This window comes from Arachis ipaensis, chromosome B10, assembly GCF_059453495.1.
Source record: "Arachis ipaensis isolate K30076 ecotype BB chromosome B10, ASM5945349v1, whole genome shotgun sequence".
NCBI lineage: Eukaryota > Viridiplantae > Streptophyta > Magnoliopsida > Fabales > Fabaceae > Arachis > Arachis ipaensis.
In genome coordinates this window covers 10,345,643-10,369,092 of record NC_142435.1, presented here as the reverse complement: position 1 = coordinate 10,369,092, position 23,450 = coordinate 10,345,643, and the positions used below count along the sequence as shown (strand labels likewise).

Below are 23,450 nucleotides of genomic sequence, written 5' to 3'. Positions count from 1 at the left end.
CTTATGCTATTCTTAGTCTAGCCAAGCAGGAGCTTAGCTACGCTTGAAAGAGAGACGGGGAGACAAAGACTAAGAGACTAAATTAAGTCTTTATATTATATTTGATATAAATTGAATTATGTCTTAGTATCTTATTTGGTTCAAGATAAATATGGATATAAAATGAAAATATTTATTAAAATATCCTTAATTATTAAAAAAATATTAAAGTTTCAGTCACCGTTTTCATAAATTCTAGTCTCTTGGGTAGCATTTGTTGAGGTACTGGGACGGAGACCGAGAAACTGGAATTCAGTATACAATAATGTTTGTTCCATTTTTGGCTGATTTGGAATTGGTTCTATATACTTTTCCTTATAGTATTATGTTTGTTAGTCTAGAGACTGGTACTAAAATTTCAGTATTTCAATACCTCCAAAAAGTAGAGACACAAGGGACTGAAATTTTTTGGAATAGCCACTGAAACTTGAATAATATTTTATACCTAAAATACCTCCATTTCAATTAATTAATTCCAACTTTATCCTTAGGAAAAGTCTAGGGGGCCAGCAACTTTTGTGTTTTTTGGCCAGCACTTAACCATCAAAACAAAAGTGAGTGATTTTCCACCATTAGATGTAATCTCACACCATTAAAAACACTATTGATGGCCAATTGATAGTTACAAAACACCAAAATTGCTGGCCCCTAGCATTCCTCTTGTGCAAATTAAATTAAAGTTTCAGTTTCTGTCTCGCACTTTACACCACTCAGTCTTTGTCTCTCAGTCTTAGTCTCTCAGTCTTAGTTTTTCAGTCTCTGTCTTTCTTTCAAACGCTACCTTGTATCTTTATTTTCTAGAGATATTGTAGGGATTGAAATTTTATATCCTAGAATTGAAATTTTAGTTCCATTCTCTAGCCATTAAATACAATACTGAGTTTTAAATTTTCAGTTTTAATTTTAATTTCTAAAAATAAACACTATCTTATTGATGGTTTTGGGATTCAAGGGTCATATTATATCTTTTATATAAAAAAAGAAAAACAAAAATTTAAACTTTATATTTTAGAATTTTTGAGATGCAATATATTGCTGAGTTTGTGTTTCACGATATGCAATGATTATGAATGTTTAATACGTTATATAATATTTTGTCTGTATATATAAAAGTAGTTGTCAAACTTTTTAATTTAACTTGTATCTCACTCTCATTCTAAAAAAAAAAAGAAAAGAAAAATATATATTAGATTTAACTAGTAGCTGGGAGAACAAGTCTGATAATGTTCAATTCCTTGTTACTCGGAAAGACTATCAAAGACGGGAAAAAAAAAAAAAACCAAAGCAGCAAGGCTGTTTAAAAAAAAAAAAGTTGCTTAGCACTTACAAACATCTAAGATAAATTTATAATATTTTTATTATGATATCTAAATTATTTAACTTACGTTTAAAAATAAAAATGAAAAATTTAAAATTTATTAAATATTATTTATTAAAGTCATATGTCCAGACATGGAATTTTTAAAATCAGTGTAATTAGATATTCTTTAAAAATTATCTATTATTTAGCCTTTAAATATAAAAGTTTGTAAAATAAGACATTACGTGAAGAAATACAATTCTGAAACGAAGTGCACAAAATATGAATTCCCAAGTCTCAATTAAAGTTGAAGAAGAAAGAATATACGACTCTATACAACATGTTTTCCATGATTAGAGTGTCACTACACGAAGCAGATTCAGAGTCCTGCCAGAGCATCAAAACCCTATTATTGTTGCCTTCTAAAACTGACACTTAGGCAAACCGACCTCAGTTTGCCAGAACCTACTAGAACCATTTTCTTTTTTTTTTTTTTTTGGGTACAATAACTTGTTTTTAATTTACAGTAATAAGAATATTAAAAAAAATAAAAAAATAGTCAAAATTTATTTTATTTAATATTTATTTATTACAAAATATATTAAATAAAACAAAAAATTAATAATTTTTTATTAATATTTTTTGTTATCAAATATTTCTGTATCATAATATGTTAATCATTATACGCTGATGAATTGGGTTGAGAATTATATCCCACTCTGCTAAACTGAACTAATTTTAGACAACGAATACATCATCTACTCTAGTATTAAAAATTAGATAACCTAATTTTTTGTATAAAGTGGTTCATGTATTAATCTTATTTAATTAGAAAAGCTGAAGTATTATTGAACTTGAATTAGAATAGATTGCCGAAAAGGAAGGAAGACAAAAACAGAAAAACCAGAGAAAATGAAATAAGCTATGTTTTAGGAGCTGCATGTAACATGTAACAGTGCTCGTAAATTTGCCACCCTCAGTTTTTGGCATTACCAATTCTCTACATTCTGTTGACTATTGTCTCGCTTTCTCCGCACAACCGTCTTCAATCTCATTCTCAACTTTGATTGTAATTCCAATGAACCTTGTCACCATTGACAACCACAAAACCGCCACAATTACTCAAACATCATCATCATCATCATCATCCAGCTTCTCTCCTTCAACACTGTACCCATTTCAAATCCTCCGTAAACATTCACATTGGTCATAAAAAGTTTCAATCTTATTTCCGATTGTGATTGGTAATCATCCCATGTTTCCCAGGCTTTCAAAATGCTTCAGCTTCACCGCTTCCAGAGACTGGTTGTACCGCCAGTCGTTCTCCGTGGCGGGCCTCCGCGCCGTGGTATCAGACTTGGGCGACGGAACCGTCATGCATTGCTGGGTGCCGAAGATCCATGACACAAGCAAACCCAGCCTGGTCCTGATCCACGGTTTTGGCGCGAACGCAATGTGGCAATACGGCGACCACCTTCGGAACTTCGTGGCACACTTCAACGTTTACGTGCCTGACCTTCTCTTCTTCGGCGATTCCTTCACGTCACGACCTGAGAGGACGGAGTCCTTTCAGGCCGTGTGCTTGAGGAAGCTGATGGAGTTTCATGGTGTCCACAGGATGAGCTTGGTTGGGATCAGCTATGGTGGCTTTGTGGCGTATAGTTTGGCTGCACAGTTCCCTGAGAAAGTGGAGAAGTTGGCGCTTTGTTGCACGGGTGTTTGCTTGGAGGAGATTGACATGAAAAATGGGTTGTTTAAGGTTTCTGATTTGGATGAAGCTGCAAGCATTTTGATGCCTCAGACTCCCGAGAAGCTCAGGGAGTTGATGCGGCTATCTTTTGTTAGGCCTGCTAGGGGCGTCCCTACTTGGTTCCTTGCAGATTTCATTCAGGTATCCCTCTTTAATTTCTTTGCATAATCAAATCAAAGATAGAGACATATGATTTATTTAATTGATGCTTTATTTGGAAACAAGCTAAGCAGGTGATGTGTACACGTTGCATTGATGAGAAGAGAGAATTACTTGAGGCAATACTCAAAGGTCGAAAACTTTCTAATCTTCCCAAGATCCAACAGGTATTTATCCAATTCACCTATTCTTTGAATTTTTTGAACATTTACATGATTCTCTGGTATTGGATGGAGCAGAACACGCTAATCATATGGGGGGAGCAAGATCAGATATTCCCTCTTGAGTTAGGACACAGATTACAAAGGTGAGATAGATTTCTCAACCCAGCACATACAAGTTCGAAGCATCATCTTAAACAACAATGGACTTGTCTTTGATTTGGAGCAGGCATATAGGGGAAAGTGCTCATATTGTGGTGATCAAGAATGCAGGGCATGCAGTGAACCTAGAGAAGTCTAAAGAGTTTGCCAGGCACTTGAAATCTTTCCTCGTTGGTCCCAAGGCATGTTCGTCCTCCCCCTCACTTAGTTTTAGTTTTAGATGGACAAATCCAGAAGGACATTCTTGATCTCAGTAAGTCATGCAACTTTCTTCTTTTTTAGCAAGGGAATCATGATCATCAAGATTGCTTGGTTAGACTGGAATAGGATCCTTACAATTATTCTCATTCTCATTTTAGAGGATCTATATTCGTATTATGTTTGGATAAAAATAAAGTCTAAGAAAGAGAGATGTAATTAATACCAATATGATTGCTAGTAATAGTGTTAGCTAATGTTCTGTAATCATTTTTTGTAAATTTGTAGTGTTTGCTTTTGGTGATTAATTAGTGAAACACAGCATCATTTTCTACTATGTTACCTCGCATGGAGACAACTGATCATATTCACAAACAAGTTATTGAAATTTCAATCCGCAATACTACATAGCCACAAATATTATTATTTTGAGTCAACAGCAATAACTTGTACCCACATTTACATAAATTTGTATACATAAAACACATAAGTTTATATTTATATTTATTGGAGTTTACACACATGAATTAATATAATTTTTGTACTCATAGTTATTAGAACAAAAATATTTAGTAACAAAAAAGAATTAACCAAAAACAGTCCGAATTTGCTAATAAATATTAAATAAAGCAAGTTTTAGATTTTTTTTAGTATTATTGATTTATTGAATTAGAATTTGCACACATAAATAAATAAAATTTATCAAAAATATTTGGTAATAAAAAAAATTAATAAAAAATAGTCAAAATTTATCTTAATTAATATTCATTAATTTGTCTATCTATACTTTTTCTTACAAAAATTAATGAATGAATGTTAAATAAAATAAGTTCTGACTGTTTTTTTTTTTTTTGTCATTCTTATTTATTGAAAATAATTTGGCATTTATGTAAGAAAATTTTCTGAATATCAGCAGCTTATGTATTTATGGAAGAAAAGTTTTAAAATTTTGTATTAATAAGTCAATTCATTTTTCTTCTGGTGCTGGTCAATTCCGCTCTACTTTGTGGCTTATAATTTTCAAAGTTGATACAGAATTAATGCAAAATTGGGATCAATCCGAATTACCGGGTCAAATTCAATATAGCATTATGGCATATTTCCTAACATGCACGACATTGCATTTGGCCATGTCACTGTCACTTTGTCACTTGTTAATTGTGATTAGATAAAAGTAAATTGTCTTGTACCAGAGACGTTCAGTATCAATCATATGTAGAAATAAAACAAAATAAGGGAGAGAAGAGACAAAATAAGTTAACAAGATGTCCTTTCTTTTCATATTCAATTTCTATATATTATCAAATATTCAATAGAAAGATATATTAAACAAGTAGTGATTAAAAAAGTAATTAATAATAAAAATGATTCTTTTTCCTTTAAAACTAGTACATTAAGAGTGAACTGCTACGACTTCTTCTGTCCATTTTTAAAAATAATAATGCAACCCCTCAAAATAAAAACGATCCATTTTAGTTCCTATTTTTTAATTCCGTCACACAATGCAGTTCTTATGTGTTATTTTCTGACGAGGTTTGACGAAAAATACTGAGTTATCACGTTTAAAGCATAACCTGTCACATGAGCTTACAGGGGTTAAGACAAGTTAAAATGGACAGGGGTTAAGTTGTCCAACTCCTTCACTCTAAAAATGACGTCGTTTGCACGGAAAGTAACGCTTTAGTTGCTTCTCAAACGTGTTTCCATAAAATCTTATCACAAGCCTTCACATTTACAAGAAAACCCTAGTAGAAAAGGTTCCTCACTTCTCGAGACCACTGTGGATGCTGGATTGGTGGAGAGAAGCACTGACGTTGCTGCTTACAAGGGTGCTGACAATGTCATAGTTGACGGCGGGTTGGTGGTGTTGTTGACGGAGCTGGACGGAATCTTCTGAGGACGCTTCACACAGTTCAGGTTAGTGACTTTTTAGAAAGTGTTTGTCCCTTGTGCTTTGTGTGGTCTAACGTTCTGGTTCTGATTCTGACAACACACCATTGTTGTCTGCAACCCTCTGTGGTCCTGTTTATAGAAAAGTTTAAATAGGAATAAATTTTGTGCATTTTCGTAAAAGTTAAATAAGAGTTAAATCTTAAAGTGGTCCCTGAACTTGCACTCGAGTCTCAAAGTAGTCCCTAAATTTGCATTGGCCCCAATCATTTCCCTGAATTTAGCAAAGGTGACTCACGGTCGTCCCTGAAGCATTTTCTGGTGACAGAAAGATGACTTGGATCGACAGAGGCCACACTGGACGCCAGGCTGGACATTCAAAACGATGCCGTTTTTTATTTGGCGCCCAAATTGCATAGAAACACCGTCGTTTGGTGTGCTTAGAGGGGATTTAACATGTAGTGACTATTTCTCTCTCAATCCAACACAATCTCTTCTTCTTCTCCTTATTTTCTTCAATGGCGCCACTTTGAGAGGGATTTTCTCTTGCGTTCTCTCTCAAGGAAAGCAAGCACACTCTAATTATCTCATCTGTATCGCATACGTAGTGATCTCAGGAAAAGCATCTTGGTTGTTAGAGATAACCAAAATAGAAATGATAAACAAAATAGCTACTGTCTACTCCTCTGTTTTTCTTGATCATGGCTTTTTTCGACATTGTTAAGTCTATATATATTCATTCGTTCTCCCCTTTTGTAATGTGTTTTTTTTTTGGAAAATTTTTGTTAGGATTTTCTTCGCATGTTGTTGTTTCATTTATATTGTTTGTTTTCGTCTGTGATGATGGTAGCTATGGTTGTAATGTGCTGAAAATAGTAGTATGTATGTAGTTTATGTGTTTTCATGGTGGGTTAGGGATTGGGGTTATTGTGCCTTCCTAGTTGATGGCAATTTTGATGATCATGTGTTACCTGCAGATGGCTCTCATTACTATTGTGTGTCACCATGGAGGATCCTTTGTGACGAGTGAAAACAGTGTCGTCTCATACCAGGGAACATATTTCAGAGATTCCGAAACTTGACCTAGATCGGCTAGATGTGTTTTTCATCAGGAATTACTACAAATAGCTTGGGTATGATAAGGTGGAACACTGTTGGTGGCTGGTTCCAAACAGACCCTTAGAGACTGGTCTAAGGAAACTAAATTCTGATGGTGAGCTCCTGGAGATGTGCTTTCATGCTGAAAGAAACTACGAAGAGGTGCACGTGTACTATGAGCATGGGGTATCTGTTCAACATATTTGGAAGAACCACCATCCAAAAAGGACATGGAGGTGGTGGTTGAAGTACCTACTGAATCAGTTTTACTGAGAACAGGACCAACCTCCAGGGCCATTCCTCCTCACCCAGTTCCAAACCCATGTATCAACCAACCTAAGACTACTGAAATTTTAAAACCCACCCAGCAGCCAACATCTACCATTTCAAACCCAATTTCTATGGCTACTACCCCTGCTCCACCCAACCAAGATATGAACCATATTCAAGTACCACCTCCAACCACCAATCGAACCCAAATTCCCAAATGTACTCCAACACCAGTGCCTAAGTTAAAGCCTAGTAAAATTTTTCAACCCAAATTGCCATCAAAGAATGGGACAGAGAAAAAAGGTGTTGCATTGAAAAAAAAACAAAAAGAAAGGTGTTGCAAGAACAACATTGAATAGGAGATATATAACTAGGCATTAGCTAAAGGTCATGTGACAAGACATACAACTAAAGAGAAAGGAAAGCAGGTTGAGACGGTTGTGTTATCAGAATCTGAATCTTCGGACAGTTATGAAAGTACAGAGGATAGTGCTTATAAGCCCGGGGCTGAAGAGAGTTCCAGTGATGAGGAGGTTACCAATACAATACTGACGACTGGGGCGTAAGTCGGCCAATTAAGAATTCAATATAGGATATACGTTGCGAGTATAGCTCTCAACCAGCAAAAATTCGCCTCATCAATTTAAAAAGGTTGTCACAAAATTAGAATAAAAATACTGGGGGTATGAGTCCCAGGTCGTCTCCCAACGAGCTGCTAAAAAGGGTGCTAATTTATTAATCAGGAGTTTTCCAAGAGATTTTGAGTTTGGACAATGAGCACAAGCATATAATTGTAAATTAAAGCAATGAGAATTAAAAGAGATTTATATTATTCAAAATAAAAAGCCTTGACTGGGGGAATGATTAATTGGAAGTTCTATCCTTGTTGGAATTCTTTCAAGTGTAGTATAAAGAGGTTGTTATTTTCACTTAGTTAACCCTTACTAAATAAAGGAAAGTCAAGTAATTAAGCTAACTCTTATTTGCAAATCCTAGTCCTCTCCCTTAGGAAGGTCTAGCGTTAGTAAATACAGAATTAGCCAACAACTTCCAATTTAACTAACCACTTGAGCATTCCAACTCAAGTGTCTCCTCCTAATCAACCCACATGCCAAGTTGGGAGTCTACTCCATCAACATGGATACCATCTTCGTTATTGGGAGTTTGGAATAGAAAAGAGACATAATAATTTAAATAAAATAGGGATTGAAAATTAATTAAAAATAAAAGTAATCATTTGCATTAATAAATCCAAGATAATCCAATTGTAACTCTAAATAAGAATTAAGAATATGGAATAAATAAATAGGGAATAAGAAAACAAACTAGAATAGTATCTTCAACGGAGGTGATGACTCTTCAATATCCAAAAGCAAAAGCATAAAACTATAGAACTATGAATGTAAAGAAAACCTAGAGGAGGAGTAAATTCTCTCTAGATTCAGATCTAAAAACTAAAAACTATGCTAATGAGAATATGTGTTGAGTCTCTGCACGTTCCCTGGATCTAGTCTGTGTTTCTGGGCCGAAAACTGGGTCAAAACTCGGCTCGAAATCGCCTCCAGCATTTTCTGTTATTTCTGCAGATCGCGCATGTCACGCGTACGCGTTAGTCACGCGTGCGCGTCATTTGGCGAATTTCCTTGTCACGCGTATGCGTCAGTCACGCGCACGCGTCATCTTGCAGAACTCCAATCCACGCGTTCGCGTCAGGCACGCGCACGCGTCGCTGCAAATTTCTTCATATCGCGCGCTCGCGTGATCCATGCGCGCACGTCGATGCTCGCTGGTTATCTCCTTAGTTTCTTGTGTTCATTCCATTTTTGCAAGCTTCCTTTCCATTTTCTAAGTCATTCCTGCCCTATGAAGCCTGAAACACTTAACACACGGATCACGGCATCGAATTGTATAAAGGAGAATTAAAATACACAAATTAAAGATCTCTAGGAAGCAAGTTTTCAACCATAGAACAAAACTAGGAAGGGATTGTAAAATCATGCAAATTATATGAATAAGTGGGTAAAGACTTGATAAAACCACTCAAATGAGCACAAGATAAACCATAAAATAGTGGTTTATCAACCTCCCCACACTTAAACATTAGCATGTCCTCATGCTTAGCTTAAGGAGATAAAATAAATGAGTAAGGAAAAGTAAGACTCATGCAATGCAATGCAACCTATGTATATGAATGCAACTATATGCTAATATGGTTCTGTCTACTTGGTTAAAAGTAAATAAGTTCTTCAAGACAAAAAAAATAACTAAAATTCCACTAATTAAAATCATACAATAAAAACAAGTAAACTTGTAAGAAGACAGCTCATGAAAGCAGGGAACATAGAATCAAGCATTGAACCCTCACTGATAGTATGTGCACTCTAATCACTCAAGTGTATAGGGTAATCACTCTACTCTTCCCTAGTCATGCTTTCTAAACTTTGTTCTTCACCTAACCAATCAACAAGTATTTAATGTACTAATGCAAACATCATGAGGTCTTTTCAAGGTTGTAATGGGGCTAAGGTAAAGGTGAGGGTATATATATATATATATATATATATATATATATATATATATATATATATATATATATATATATATATATGGCTAAGTGAGCTATAAATTGAATCTTTGATTAACTTAAGCTCTTACCTATACATACACTCTTTACACATTTAAAATCATGTCTAGCTATCCAAAATTCTCACTTTTGCATATTTAACATACTCATGCATCAATTTTTTTTTTAATTTTCATCACATATGCATTGATTTTTTATTAACTTTACCTTGGGATAATTTTGTCCCCTTATTTATTTATTTAATCATTGAATGTTTTTGGATTTTTTTTGGAAATAAACACAACTTATCAATGCACATGGATTTTTAATTTTTCTAGTTTCACATGAGTAGGTATCCAAATTTTCAATATTTGTTCAAAGTAAAAACATAACAGATTCCCTTATTAACCCATGTTCCCACAGTTTTTCCATACTTGATTGACACACAATTTCTATCTTAAGCTAACCAAAGATTCAATTGGGGTATTTAATTATTTTTTCGCTTAAGGCTAGTGATGTGGTAAAATATAGAACAAATGTGATTAAAAGGCTCAAAGTGGCTAACAAAGGTGAATGGAAGGGTAGGCTATTTGGGATAAGTGAGCTAATAATCAAATAATGGCCTCAATCATATGCATGCATATAAACACATTAAACATTGGACATATAGAATGGAACAAAATATATATTACAATCATAGAGAAGAAAAATACGCAAGAATAAAATATTATGGTTAAATAATGTAACCATGTAATTAAGCTCAAATCTCACAGGTTGTGTGTTCTAGCTTTAAACTATGTTCCAATTTACAATCTTCAAACAAGTTTTAACACAACTTTTTATTTAAATTAGTGAAAATTTTCAAAGATAGGGTCTTAAAAAGAAACTTATTATTTTTCAACCAAATAGAACATGCATGCAAACACCTATTACTATGCAATTAATCCTATCCTAAACAAAAAAAAAATAATTTATTGGTGTTAAGAAAGAGAAATTACCTCCGGAAGTCAGGTACTGACCGGCCTCCCCACACTTAAAGCTTGGCACCGTCCTCGGTGCCATCAGTCAGGAACAAAGGGGGGCTGGTAGTAGCATCTCCACAATCGGGACCGTCATGGCTCCCTGTGCTGGTAAATGAAGTGGAGTCCGGGGTGTCTGGGTTTTCTTCAGGTGGGTGGTTACCAACAAGCAGCTCCTTAAGGTATGTAAATCGACGCTTGTTACGACGCTCTCTTCGCTTTCCTTGCCGGTCAAGCCGGTCCAACTTCTCAAGTATCTAATGGAGCAGTTGGTTTGTTGAAGGTGCTTGTGATGTGGAAGGAGAAGGAATATCTCCAGCCGGTTCTGCAGGCCGGCTAATAGTGGCTGCTGGAGGTCTGATATACTTCCCGTTAGGGACGTACTGATCATCCCGTGGGATCATGGCCTTGGTGTCCCCAGCTCTGTAGGAGACTCTGGCTGCTGAGACTAGATCTGAAATCAAGGCGGAAAAAGGTAGATTGCCCGTAATCTGTACGTGTCCCATAGCATGCCAAAGGTGTCTTGGTAAATTGAGAGGCTGGTCAGTAAGGATACACCAGAGTAGAACAACCATGTCTGCAGTGAAGGAGGACTCGTGAGTGCTCGGACTTTCGGGGCCCACTTGGTGTGTGCTTGGGCTGAGCATTGAAGCTTTTACGTGCATAGGCTGTTCTTGGAGTTAAACGCCAGCTTGGGTGCCAGTTTGGGCGTTTAACTCCAATTTTGGTGCCAGTTCTGGCGTTTTACGCCAGAAAGTTTTAGGCTGGCTTTATATGCCAGTTTGGGCCATCAAATCTCGAGCAAAGTATGAACTATTATATATTGCTGGAAAGCCCAAGATGTCTACTTTCCAAGGCAATTGAGAGCGCGCCAATTGGTCTTCTGTAGCTCTAGAAAATTCACTTCGAGTGCAGGAGGGTTAGAATCCAACAGCATCTGCAGTTATTTTTCAGCCTCTGAATCAGATTTTTGCTCAGGTCCCTCAATTTCATCCAGAAAATACCTGAAATCATAGAAAAATACACAAACTCATAGTAAAGTCCAGAAATATGATTTTTGAATAAAACTAATAAAAATATAATAAAAAGTAATTAAATCATACTAAAAACTACCTAAAAATAATGCCAAAAAGGGTATAAATTATCCGCTCATCACAACACCAAACTTAAATTGTTCCTTGTCCCCAAGCAATTAAAAACAAAATAGGATAAAAAGAAGAGAAAATACAATAAATTCCAAAATTATCAATGAAGATTAGTTTTAATTAGATGAGCGAGGCTAGTAGCTTTTTGCTTCTGAACAGTTTTGGCATCTCACTTTATCCTTTGAAGTTCAGAATGATTGGCATCTATAGGAACTCAGAATTCAGATAGTGTTATTGATTCTCCTATTTCAGTATGTTGATTCTTGAACACATCTACTTTATGAGTCTTGGCCATGACCCTAAGCATTTTGTTTTCCAGTATTACCACCGGATACATAAATGCCACAGACACATAACTGAGTGAACTTTTTCAGATTGTGACTCAGCTTTGCTCCCCAGTTAGAGGTGCCCAGAGCTCTTAAGCACACTCTTTTTGCTTTGGACCACGACTTTAACCGCTCAATCTCAAGCTTTTCACTTGACACCTTCACGCCACAAGCACATGGTTAGGGACAGCTTGGTTTAGCCGCTTAGGCCAGAATTTTATTCCTTTGGGCCCTCCTATCCATTAATGCTCAAAGCCTTATATCCTTTTTACCCTTGCCTTTTGGTTTAAATGGGCTATTGGCTTTTTCTGCTTGCTTTTTCTTTTTCTTTCTTTTTTTTTCTTTATTATTTTTTTTGCCATTTTTTTTGCAAGCTTTGTGTTCACTGCTTTTTCTTGCTTCAAGAATCAATTTTATGATTTTTCAGATTATCAATAACATTTCTCCTTTTTCATTATTCTTTCAAAAGCCAACAATTTTAACATTCATAAACAACAATATCAAAAATATGCACTGTTTAAGCATTCATTCAGAAAACAAAAAGTATTGCCACCACATCAAAATAATTAAACTAATTTCAAGATAGAATTCGAAACCCATGTACTTCTTTTTCTTTTGCAATTAAAAACATTTTTCATTTAAGAAAGGTGAAGGATTCATAGGACATTCATAGCTTTAAGACATAGACACTAAACACTAATGATCATGTAATAAATACACAAACATAGATAAAACATAAAGTATAGAAATCGAAAAACAGAAAAATAAGAACAAGGAAATTAAAGAACGGGTCCACCTTAGTGATGGCAGCTAGTTCTTCCTCTTGAAGATCTTATGGAGTGCTTGAGCTCCTTTATATCTCTTCCTTGCCTTTGTTTCTCCTCTCTCATGGCCTTTTGGTCCTCTCTAATTTCATGGAGGATGATGGAATGCTCTTGGTGCTCCATCCTTAGTTGCCCCATGTTGGAACTCAATTCTCCTAAGGAGGTGTTGATTTTCTCCCATTAATTGTGTGGAGGAAAGTGCATCTCTTGAGGCATCTCAAGGATTTTTTGATGAGGAATTTCCTCATACTCTTGTTGAGATCCATGAGTGGGCTCTCTTGTTTGCTCCATCCTCTTTCTAGTGATGGGCTTTTGAGATGAATTTCTCCATCTCCCATGACTCGGAGTTGGAAGCAATTGCCTTCCCTTTTCTCTTTCTAGAGGTTTCTCCGGCCTTAGGTGCCATTAATGGTTATGAAAAAAACAAAAAGTAGAGCTTTTTCCACACCAAACTTAGAATGTTTGCTCGTCCTCGAGCAAAAAGAAGGAAGAAATAAGGAGAAGGAGAAGAAATAGAGGAGATGGAGGGGAGGAGTAGGTTCGGCCAAGGGGGTTGAGGTGTGTAAGACGTATGAAATGGAAGGTGGTAAGGAGAGGTATTTATAGGGTAAGGGAGAGAGGGAATTCAGTTATGAAGGGGTGGGTTTGGAAGGGAAATTGTTTGAATTTGAATGGTGAGGTAGGTGGGGTTTTATGATGGATGGATGTGAGTGGTGAAGAGATTATGGAGAAGAGGGTAAGATTTGATAGGTGAAGGGTATTTGGGAAAGAGTTATTGATGGGATTGGTCAAGGGTATTTGGGAAAGAGTGATATGGAAAGGTGTGAAGAGGAGAGAAGAAGAGGTGGGGTAGGTGGGGATCCTGTGGGGTCCACAGATCCTGAAGTGTCAAGGAATTCTGCTCCCTGCACCATTCTGGAGTGTAAATGCCCTCTATGTGCCAATTCTGGCGTTTAACGCCAGCTCTGCTACCTTTCCTTGCGTTAAACGCCAGTCTATTGCCCCTTTCTGGCATTTAACGCCAGCCAGACACCAGACATCCTTTTCTGGCATTAAACACCCAGAATGCTGCCAGGCTGAGCGTTAAACGCCCATTCTGCTATCCTTACTGGCGTTTAGGCGTTTAAACGCCAGTAAGCCTGTCCTCCAGGGTATGTTATTTTTTATGCTGTTTTTGATTCCGATTTAATTCTGTAGTTATTTTTATGACTTCACATGATCATCAACCTAAAGAAAACATAAAATAACAATGGAAAACAAATAAATATAATTAAATAACATTAGGTTGCCTCCCAATAAGCGCTTCTTTAATGTCAATAGCTTGACAGTGAGCTCTTAGAGAGCTTCACAAAGACTCAGAGCTTAATGGTGGGCCTCCCAATACCAAACTTAGAAGTTGAGTGTGGGGGATCTATTTGACTCTGTATTGAGAGAAGCTTTTCATGCTTCCTCTCCATGGTTACAGAAGAAGATCCTTGAGCCTTAAACACAAGGTAGTCCTCATTCAATTGAAGGACCAACTCTCCTCTGTCCACATCAATCACAACTATTGCTGTGGCTAGGAAGGGTCTTCCAACGATAATGGATTCATCTTCAACTAAGACATCCTCTACAAGTCCATAAGCCTGTTTCCTTGATTTATCTGCCAATTCTAGTGAGAATTTAGCAGCTTGTACCTCAAAGATCTCTAGTTTCTCCATTACAGAGAGTGGCATGATGTTTATACCTGACCCCAGGTCACACAGAGCCTTCTTAAAGGTCATGGTGCCTATGGTACAAGGGATTAAGAACTTTCTGGGATCTGGTTTCTTCTGAGGTAATTTCAGTTGAACCAGACATTTAGTTCATTGATGAGCAATGGAGGTTCATCCTCCCAAGTCTCATTACCAAATAACTTGGCATTCAGCTTCATGATTGCTCCTAGATACTGAGCAACTTGCTCTTGAACAATATCTTCATCCTCTTCAGAGAAAGAATACTCATCAGAGCTCTTGAATGGAAATAGTAAGTTCAGTTGAATCTCTATGGTCTCTGTATGAGCCTCAGATTCCTTTGGTTCCTCATTAGGAAACTCCTTAGTGGCCAGTGGACGTCCATTGAGGTCTTCCTCACTGGAAATCACTGCCCTTCCTCCTCTACAGGTTCGGCCATGTTGGACTTATTGATGGCCTTGCACTCTCTCTTTGGATTCTCTTTTGTATTGCTTGGGAGAGTACTAGGAGAGATTTCAGTAACTCTTCTACTCAACTGACCCACTTGTACCTCCAAATTTCTAATGGAGGACCTTGTTTCAGTCATGAAACTGAGAGTGATCTTAGATAGATCAGAGACTATGGTTGCTAAGTCAGAGAGGCTCTGCTTAAAATTCTCTGTCTGTTGCTCAGAAGATGATGGAAAGGGCTTGCTATTGCCAAACCTATTTCTCCCACCATTATTATTATTGAAGCCTTGATTAGGCTTCTGCTGATCCTTCCATGAGAGATTAGGATGATTCCTCCATGAAGGATTATAGGTGTTTCCATAGGATTCTCCCATGTAATTCACCTCTTTCATTGCAGGATTCTCAGGGTCATAAGCTTCTCCTTCAGGGGAGGCTTCTTTAGTACTGCCTGATGTAGCTTGCATTTCAGTCAGACTCTAAGAAATTATATTGACTTGCTGAGTCAGTATTTTGTTCTGAGCCAATATGGCATTCAGAGTATCAATATCAAGAACTCCTTTCTTCTGAGCCATCCCATTATTCACAGGATTTCTTTCAGAAGTGTACATAAACTGGTTATTTGCAACCATTTCAATGAGTTCCTGGGCTTCTGCAGACGTTTTCTTCAGATGAAGAGATCCACCAGCAGAGTGGTCCAATGACATCTTGGACAATTCAGACAGACCATCATAGAATATACATAGGATGCTCCATTCTGAAAGCATGTTAGAAGGACACCTTCTGATCAATTGCTTGTATCTTTTCCAAACTTCATAGAAGGATTCACCTTCCTTCTGTCTGAAGGTTTGGACTTCCACTCTAAGCTTGCTCAACTTTTGAGGTAGAAAGAATTTGGCAAAGAAAGCATTGACCAACTTTACCCAAGAGTTCAGGCTTTCTTTAGGTTGTGAGTCCAACCATGTCCTAGCTCTGTCTCTTACAGCAAAAGAGAAAATCATAAGTCTGTAGACCTCATGATTAACCCCATTGGTCTTAACAGTGTCATAAATTTACAAGAATTCAGCTAAGAATTGATGAGGATCTTCCAATGGAAGTCCATGAAACTTGCAATTCTGCTGCATTAGAGAAACTAATTGAGGCTTAAGCTCAAAGTTGTTTGCTCCAATTGCAGGAATTGAGATGCTTCTTCCATAGAAGTCGGAAGTTGGTGCAGTAAAGTCACCAAGCACCTTCCTTGCATCTCCACCATTGTTTTTATTTTCGGCTGCCATGTCTTCTTCTTTTTCGAAAATTTCTGTCAGGTCTTCTCCAGAGTGTTGTGCTTTAGCTTCTCTTAACTTCCTCTTCAGAGTCCTTTCAGGTTCAGGATCAGCTTCAACAAGAATGTTCTTATCCTTGTTCCTGCTCATATGAAAAAGAAGAGAATAGAAAAGAAGAGGAATCCTCTGTGTCACAGTATAGAGATTTCTTTATGTAAGTAGAAGAATAGAAGAATGAGATAGAGATAGAATGAGAAGAATTCGAACACAGAGAGAGGGGGAGGATTCGAATTATAAGAAGAAGAGAAGTGTTAGTAAATAAATAAAATAAATAGAAAGAGATGAGAGAGAGAGTATTCGATTATTAATTAAAAAGAAAAGAAAAATATTTTTGTTTTTATTTTAATTATTAGTGAGAAATCGAAAGTATTAAAAGAAATAAAATAAAATTAGAATTTAAAACAATTAATTAATTAAAAAGAATTTTGAAAAAGTGGTGAGAGATTTTTCGAAAATTAGAGAGAGAGAAAGGTAGTTAGGTGGTTTTGAAAAAGATAAAAAATAGTAAACTTTTTAAAATTAAAACAAACAAATCAAGTGGTTAATTGAAAAAGATTTGAAAAGATAAGAAGTTAGAAAAAGATTTTGAAATTAAATTTTGAAAAGAAAATTAAAAAGATTTGATTTTTGAAATTAAAGTTAAGTACTTGACTAACAAGAAACTAAAAGATATGATTCTAGAATTTAAAGATTGATCCTTTCTTAATAGTCAAATAACAACTTGAAAATTTTTTACTCAAAACATTAAATGTTAGCAATAATTTCGAAAATATGAAATAAAAATAAGAAAAAAATTTTGAAAATTAATTTTGGAGAATTTTCGAAAAACATGAAAGAGAAATGAAAAAGATTTGATTTTGAAAAAGATTTGAAAAGATAGAATTTTTAAATTGAAATTTTGACTTGACTAACAAGAAACAATTAAAATTTAAAACTTTTGACTAAATCAACCAAAACTTTCAAAATTTATGAGTAAAATAAGAAAAAGATATTATTTTTTATTTTTGAATTTTTTGAAGAAAGAGAAAAACAACAAAAAGACACAAGGCATAAGAATTTAAGATCAAAATAAATAATGCATGCAAGAACACTTTGAATGTCAAGATGAACACCAAGAACACTTTGAAGATCAAGATGAACATCAAAAGTATGTTTTTGAAAATTTTTAAGAAAAGAAAGACATGCAAGACACCAAACTTAGAAATTTTTAATGTTTAGACACTAATAATTTGAAAATGCATATGAAAAACAACAAAAAATATCAAACAAGAAAAATTAAAGATCAAACAAGAAAAATATCAAGAACAACTTGAAGATCAAAGAAGAACACATGATGAATTTTCGAAAATTCAAGAAAAATTAAAAATATGCAATTGACACCAAACTTAAAATTTGACACAAGACTCAAACAAGAGACACAAATTTTTTTTTTGGTTTTATGATTTTATTAATTTTTTTGTATATTTTTCGAAAATAAATTTTGAAAATGAAAAAGAAAAATTTTTTTGAATGATTTAAAAAAAAAACTTTTTGAAAAGAAAATAAAGGTTACCTAATCTAAGCAACAAGATGAACCGTTAGTTGTCCAAACTCGAACAATCCCCGGCAACGGCGCCAAAATCTTGGTGTGGAAAATCGTGATTCACACTTTTCACAACTCCGCACAACTAACCAGCAAGTGCACTGGGTCGTCCAAGTAATACCTTACGTGAGTAAGGGTCGATCCCACGGAGATTGTCGGCTTGAAGCAAGCTATGGTCATCCTTGTAAATCTCAGTCAGGCAGATTCAAATGGTTATGAGTATTGATAATTAAAAGATAAATAAACATAAAATAAAATAAAGTTACATATGTAATTCATTGGTGGAAATTTTAGATAAGCGTCTGGAGATGCTTTGTTGCTTCTGAACCTCTGCTTTTCTATTGCCTTCTTCCAATCATGCGTGCTCCCTTCCATGGCAAGCTGTATGATCCTCTCGAATGAAAAATACCAGGTACGATCTCTACACGACTAATCATCTGTCGGTTCCCACTAGCGTCGGAATAGGTGTAACACCCTCACTATCAGAAGTCACGCTTCCGGCTGCGCTACTCTGATAGCAAGAAGTATTACGACTACTACACATACTAAATACTAAAATAGGAGCCTGTGACTCGTCACTGTATCGCTGATTTCTTTGAAAACCAGAAATAAATACTTTATCTTAAGAAAAATACAAGTAGGCATAGATTCATATACAAGACTCCTTACATAATAACTCAATATATTATATATATAAAACATACAATTCCTATCCCTCTTACAAACTTGTAATAACAAAGACGAGGGAAGAAAATAATCTAATTAATACAACAACATATAAACCAAACGCAGTATAATTCTTCTTAATGCTTCTTCATCCGGTTCCTGAAAAGGTAAAGCTGTAGGAGGGTGAGAACCTAACCACATGGTCTTACCACGGAGTTTCAAAGTTGTTTAAGAAGATATTTAATAAGAAAACTGTTTTCAAGCTCAGTGATTATCATTGCCTTATGAATCTTTTAAAAACCAATAGATAATCGTTCAAACCTTTTCAAAGAAACAATGTTTAATCTTTCAGAAATCCAAAACCTTTCCTTTCTTATAAGAAAATCTCAATAAGAAACCAACCACGCAATCAAACAACACAATCATTAATTCAGCACCAAAGTTCAATCTCAAATGTAGCACGCCAGGACAAACACAGGCAAGGCAGACAAGGAAAGCACAAGTAGGCAGCAGTTACAGCAAATAGTTCAAGTAGCAGTTACGAACAGTTGAGCATTTAGGCAAACCAAAACAAGTTCAAACTCAAGCAAAGCATACAAATGCATATGATGCATGCCTGTCCTATGGCTGATGAGGCTCATCTGTCGGTTATCCAGCCAACCCGACAAGTCTGAATTGTACTTAGACTGTCCACCGACGTGCATCCCCAAGAGTCTATGCATAGCTTTTTCTCAAATAATCAATATTACTCAATGTGGGTAACATTCCCGGGAATTTATATAGTGCCCGGTCACACACTTATGTCGTAGGGCCAACAGAGTATCGAGTTTTCAACCTGGTACACGTGATGGCAAGCTACGGTACTTAATCCAGGGAACCTCGTATCTCAGATATTTCAAATTCATAAGCCATGTGAATAATTCAAAGTTCACATCTCAACATTCTCAACATCATAATCATTCATCAATCCAAATCTCATTTCCAAGTTCATTTCAAAGCCATATTTCAAAGAAAATCTTCATCATCCTCTTTTTCATTCTGTTCGTTAACAATCTCAATTCCAAAACAAAATTCTTTCTTTGATAGAAAAATCAATCTTAAAACGTATAATGCTTAAAAACAAATCTTTTTAATTAATTACTTTAAATAAAACTTTCATTTTTATAAAATTTCGGCAGCATCTCCTCTAAAACTCGGACACTGCCACCCTTTTCGGATCCCATCCAAATATTTCTCAAATCTTTTCTCAACCATTTCCAAATCTCAAATATTTTCCAGAATTGAACCAGTTCCAATGTCAAATTATTTTCAAATCAACCAATTCTAACAATAAAACTCTTTTTAAAATCGAATCAGCTCAAATATTAAATCATTCATAAAATCAAACCAACTCACAATCAAACCGCTCCCAGAATCAATTTATTTTCATATCTCAAATTATTTCCAAAATCGTTTCATTTATATTACTAAGTAAACTCTAAAACCAAGAAAATCCACCTTTCTTAATAATCAAGTAAATGACATTTCAAACCAGTTTTTATCCACAACCACACACCACTCACGCAATCAAGCACCCAATAATTCAGTCCAACAAACCATCACATCCATAAGACAAATATAATCACAGAAGTAAATCTCTTTGCATCAATATCTATTTATCACAACTCCGTAATATAAAATAGATTTTAAGAAAACCCCTACCTCAAAGTCGAAACTCGCAAAACCAAAATGCGTCAAAAACCCCTTTTCCTCGACCAGCAACAGCAGTAGCCGTAATCTCAGCTTTATCCACTATCCGTAGCAGCAACCACAACTATAAGCGTGACACACAACAACCGAAACTGGAACCTACTTTACCAACATCTTAAAATCTTTATCAAATTCATAACAGAGTAGACATACACTAGTGGTGAAGGTTTTGAAAAAGATATGCTTACTTAACAAAAGAGAAACATGGAGACGAAGCAATGGCAGCAACTCCAAACTCTCCCCACAGCGGCTCCGGTGATGGTGGAAAACCTCAGTGGCAGCTACAATAACATCGCAGTGATAACCATATCCCTAGAAATTGAAAGGATGGGAATCGAAAGCAAGAATACTATTTACCAACGGCAATGGCGGCAGCTAAGAACTCCGACAATGGCTGCGGCAGCTCAAAAGTGGCTATGTCGGTTCAGCAGCAGCGGTGACTCCCTTTTCTCTCTTCCATCTGCGTTTCTGTTTCCCTCTCCTTGCATCGGATCCTCGTGGTGGCCTGACAACTTCAGAACAGCGATGGCAGTGGGTGACCCAGCGGTGGCAGAAGATCCCAGCCCCAACCGCGACACCGTTCCTCTCCTCCACATGCAACAGCTTCGATCTCCCTTTTGCACGCAACATGATGGCTCTTCTCCTCCTCTGGTTCGTGCGATGGCGGTAGTGGGGTTTCGGGCGGCAGAGGCAGCGTGGAGCTCCGGTGACTTGGACCTCCGTGAAGGTGACGGTGGAACAGAACGCGGCGACGACGATACCGCTGACGGCGGCGGAGATCCGATGAATCTGGCGGCGGCGTGTTTCTTCCACGCCTACGAGCACAACGGTGGCGATGAAGAGGATTGGTGACGGTGATGCTGGCGGCGCTGACTTCCCTCGGCGATGATGAAGACGGCATGGACAGCTGTGACGGCACGATACCCCTCACGGCGCCTTCCTCACTCGCGCTCCTCTGCTCCGGCGATGTGCTAACGGCGGGACGGTGGTGGCACAGATAGTTTCTCCCTTCCACCGGCACCCCTCTCCCTCTCAGATCTCCTTCTCCTTTTCTTTCTTTTTGTTTTTATCTATTCTTTTCTCTTTGTTTTTTCTGAAGCAGTGGGTGAAGCAATGGGTTTAGGTTAGGTTAGGTTTGGGGAAAGGAAGGTGGTGGGGTAGAGGATTAGGATTAGGATAGTTTAGGAAATTTTAATAAAATTAGGGGTATAGAGTGTTAATTAAATATAATTTAAACCTTTAAGATTATTTTTTAAAATATTATTTAATTATCAAAACCTGATTTAATTAGCTTTGATAAAATAATTTCTGAAAATAAAATTTCTAATGAACAAATAAATTGAAACTAACTCATAATAAGATTTATTTAAAAATTCTGGGTCTTACAATAGGACCCTTGTCCTTTTGCATACTGTCACTGCGCCCAACATTCGCAGATTTGAAGCTCGTCACAGTCATCCCTTTCCAGATCCTACTCAGAATACCACAGATAAGGTTTAGACTTTCCGGATCTCAGGAATGCTGCCAATAATTCTAGCCTATACCACGAAGATACTAATCTCACGAACTCGGTCCGTGTATTAGATATCCAAGAGATACGCACTCAAGCTGTCGCCCAATGACTACGTTGAGCTCAGATAGAACGGAAGTGGTTGTCAGGCACGCGTTCATAGAATTGAGAATAATGATGAGTGTCACGGATCATATCATTCTCCATATTGAAGTACGAGAGAGTATCTTAGAATAGAATCAAACGTGATTGAATAGAAAACAGTAGTAATTGCATTAATTCATGAAGAACAGCAGAGCTCCATACCTTAATCTATGAGGTGTAGAAACTCCACCGTAGAAAATACATAAGTGAAAAAGGTCTAGGCGTAGCCGTGAGACCAACAATGGCATCCAAAGTATGATATATGATCCGAATACAATAGTAAAAAGTGCTATTTATACTAAACTAGTAACTTAGGTTTACAGAAAATGAGTAACTAAGTGCAGATAGTGCAGAAATCCACTTTCGGGGCCCACTTGGTGTGTGCTTGGGTTGAGCATTGAAGCTTTTACGTGCATAGGCTGTTCTTGGAGTTAAACGCCAGCTTGGGTGCCAGTTTGAGCGTTTAACTTCAATTCTGGTGCCAGTTCTGGCGTTTTACGCCATAAAGTTTTAAGCTGGCTTTGCACGCCAGTTTGGGCCATCAAATCTCGGGCAAAGGATGGACTATTATATATTGCTGGAAATTCCAAGATGTCTACTTTCCAACGCAATTGAGAGCGCGCCAATTGGGCTTATATAGCTCCAGAAAATCCACTTCGAGTGCAGGAGGGTCAGAATCTAACAACATCTGCAGTCCTTTTTTAGCCTCTGAATCAGATTTTTGCTCAGGTCCCTCAATTTCAGCCAAAAAATACATAAAATCACAGAAAAATACACAAACTTATAGTAAAGTCTAGAAATGTGATTTTTGAATAAAAACTAATAAAAATATAAAAAATAATTAAATCATACTAAAAACTACCTAAAAACAATGCCAAAATGGTATAAATTAGCCGCTCATCATAGCCTGGCACTCCAGTCCTTCCTATGAGGCTTTACTATGCTCCAGAATACGCTTTATTTCTCTATTAGATACTTATGCTTGCCCATTGGTTTGGGGATGATATGCTGTTACTACTTTGTGAACAATCCCATGCTTCTTCAATAATCCTGCTAATCTCCTGTTACAAAAGTGAGTGCCTTTATCACTCACGATTGCTCGTGGTGATCCAAAGTGACAGATAATATGGTTTCTAACAAAGAAAACAACAGTATTAGCATCATTAGTACGGGTAGGAATTGTTTTCACCCATTTGGAAATAGTCCCATGAAGACAATACCCCAAACATCAAAATTTCATAGAATAGCATAATCTGTTGAGGCATCTCATCTCTTTTAGATATATTACCAAACATTTGGCATGGGGAACAAGATTTACAAAAAGCAGCAGCATCTTTAAAAAGAGTAGGCCACCAAAATCCACAGTCTAAGATTTTTCTAACTGTTCTTTGAGGGCCAAAATGTCCTCCACTCTC

At 36.5% G+C, this 23,450-nt stretch overlaps 1 protein-coding gene across 3 annotated transcripts in view; it reads left to right on the top strand.

The window, feature by feature from the left end:
- The first annotated feature begins 2,168 nt into the window (after positions 1 to 2,168).
- LOC107621731 (alpha/beta-Hydrolases superfamily protein) overlaps positions 2,169 to 23,450 on the top strand; it is a 69,530-nt gene continuing 48,248 nt past the window's right edge. The window contains exons 1-4 of one of the 3 annotated variants that reach the window (XR_015905349.1): positions 2,169 to 3,230; positions 3,323 to 3,415; positions 3,488 to 3,555; positions 3,639 to 3,943. Coding sequence is in view for 2 of the 3 variants with exons in the window: in XM_088505592.1 (XP_088361718.1) it covers positions 2,595 to 3,230; positions 3,323 to 3,555; positions 3,639 to 3,819 (1,050 nt within the window). In the remaining variant the exon portion in view is untranslated. Of the gene's footprint in view, positions 3,231 to 3,322; positions 3,556 to 3,638; positions 4,105 to 23,450 lie in introns of those variants that run through there. The other 2 variants (XM_016323744.3, XM_088505592.1) reach the window with 2 other exon arrangements.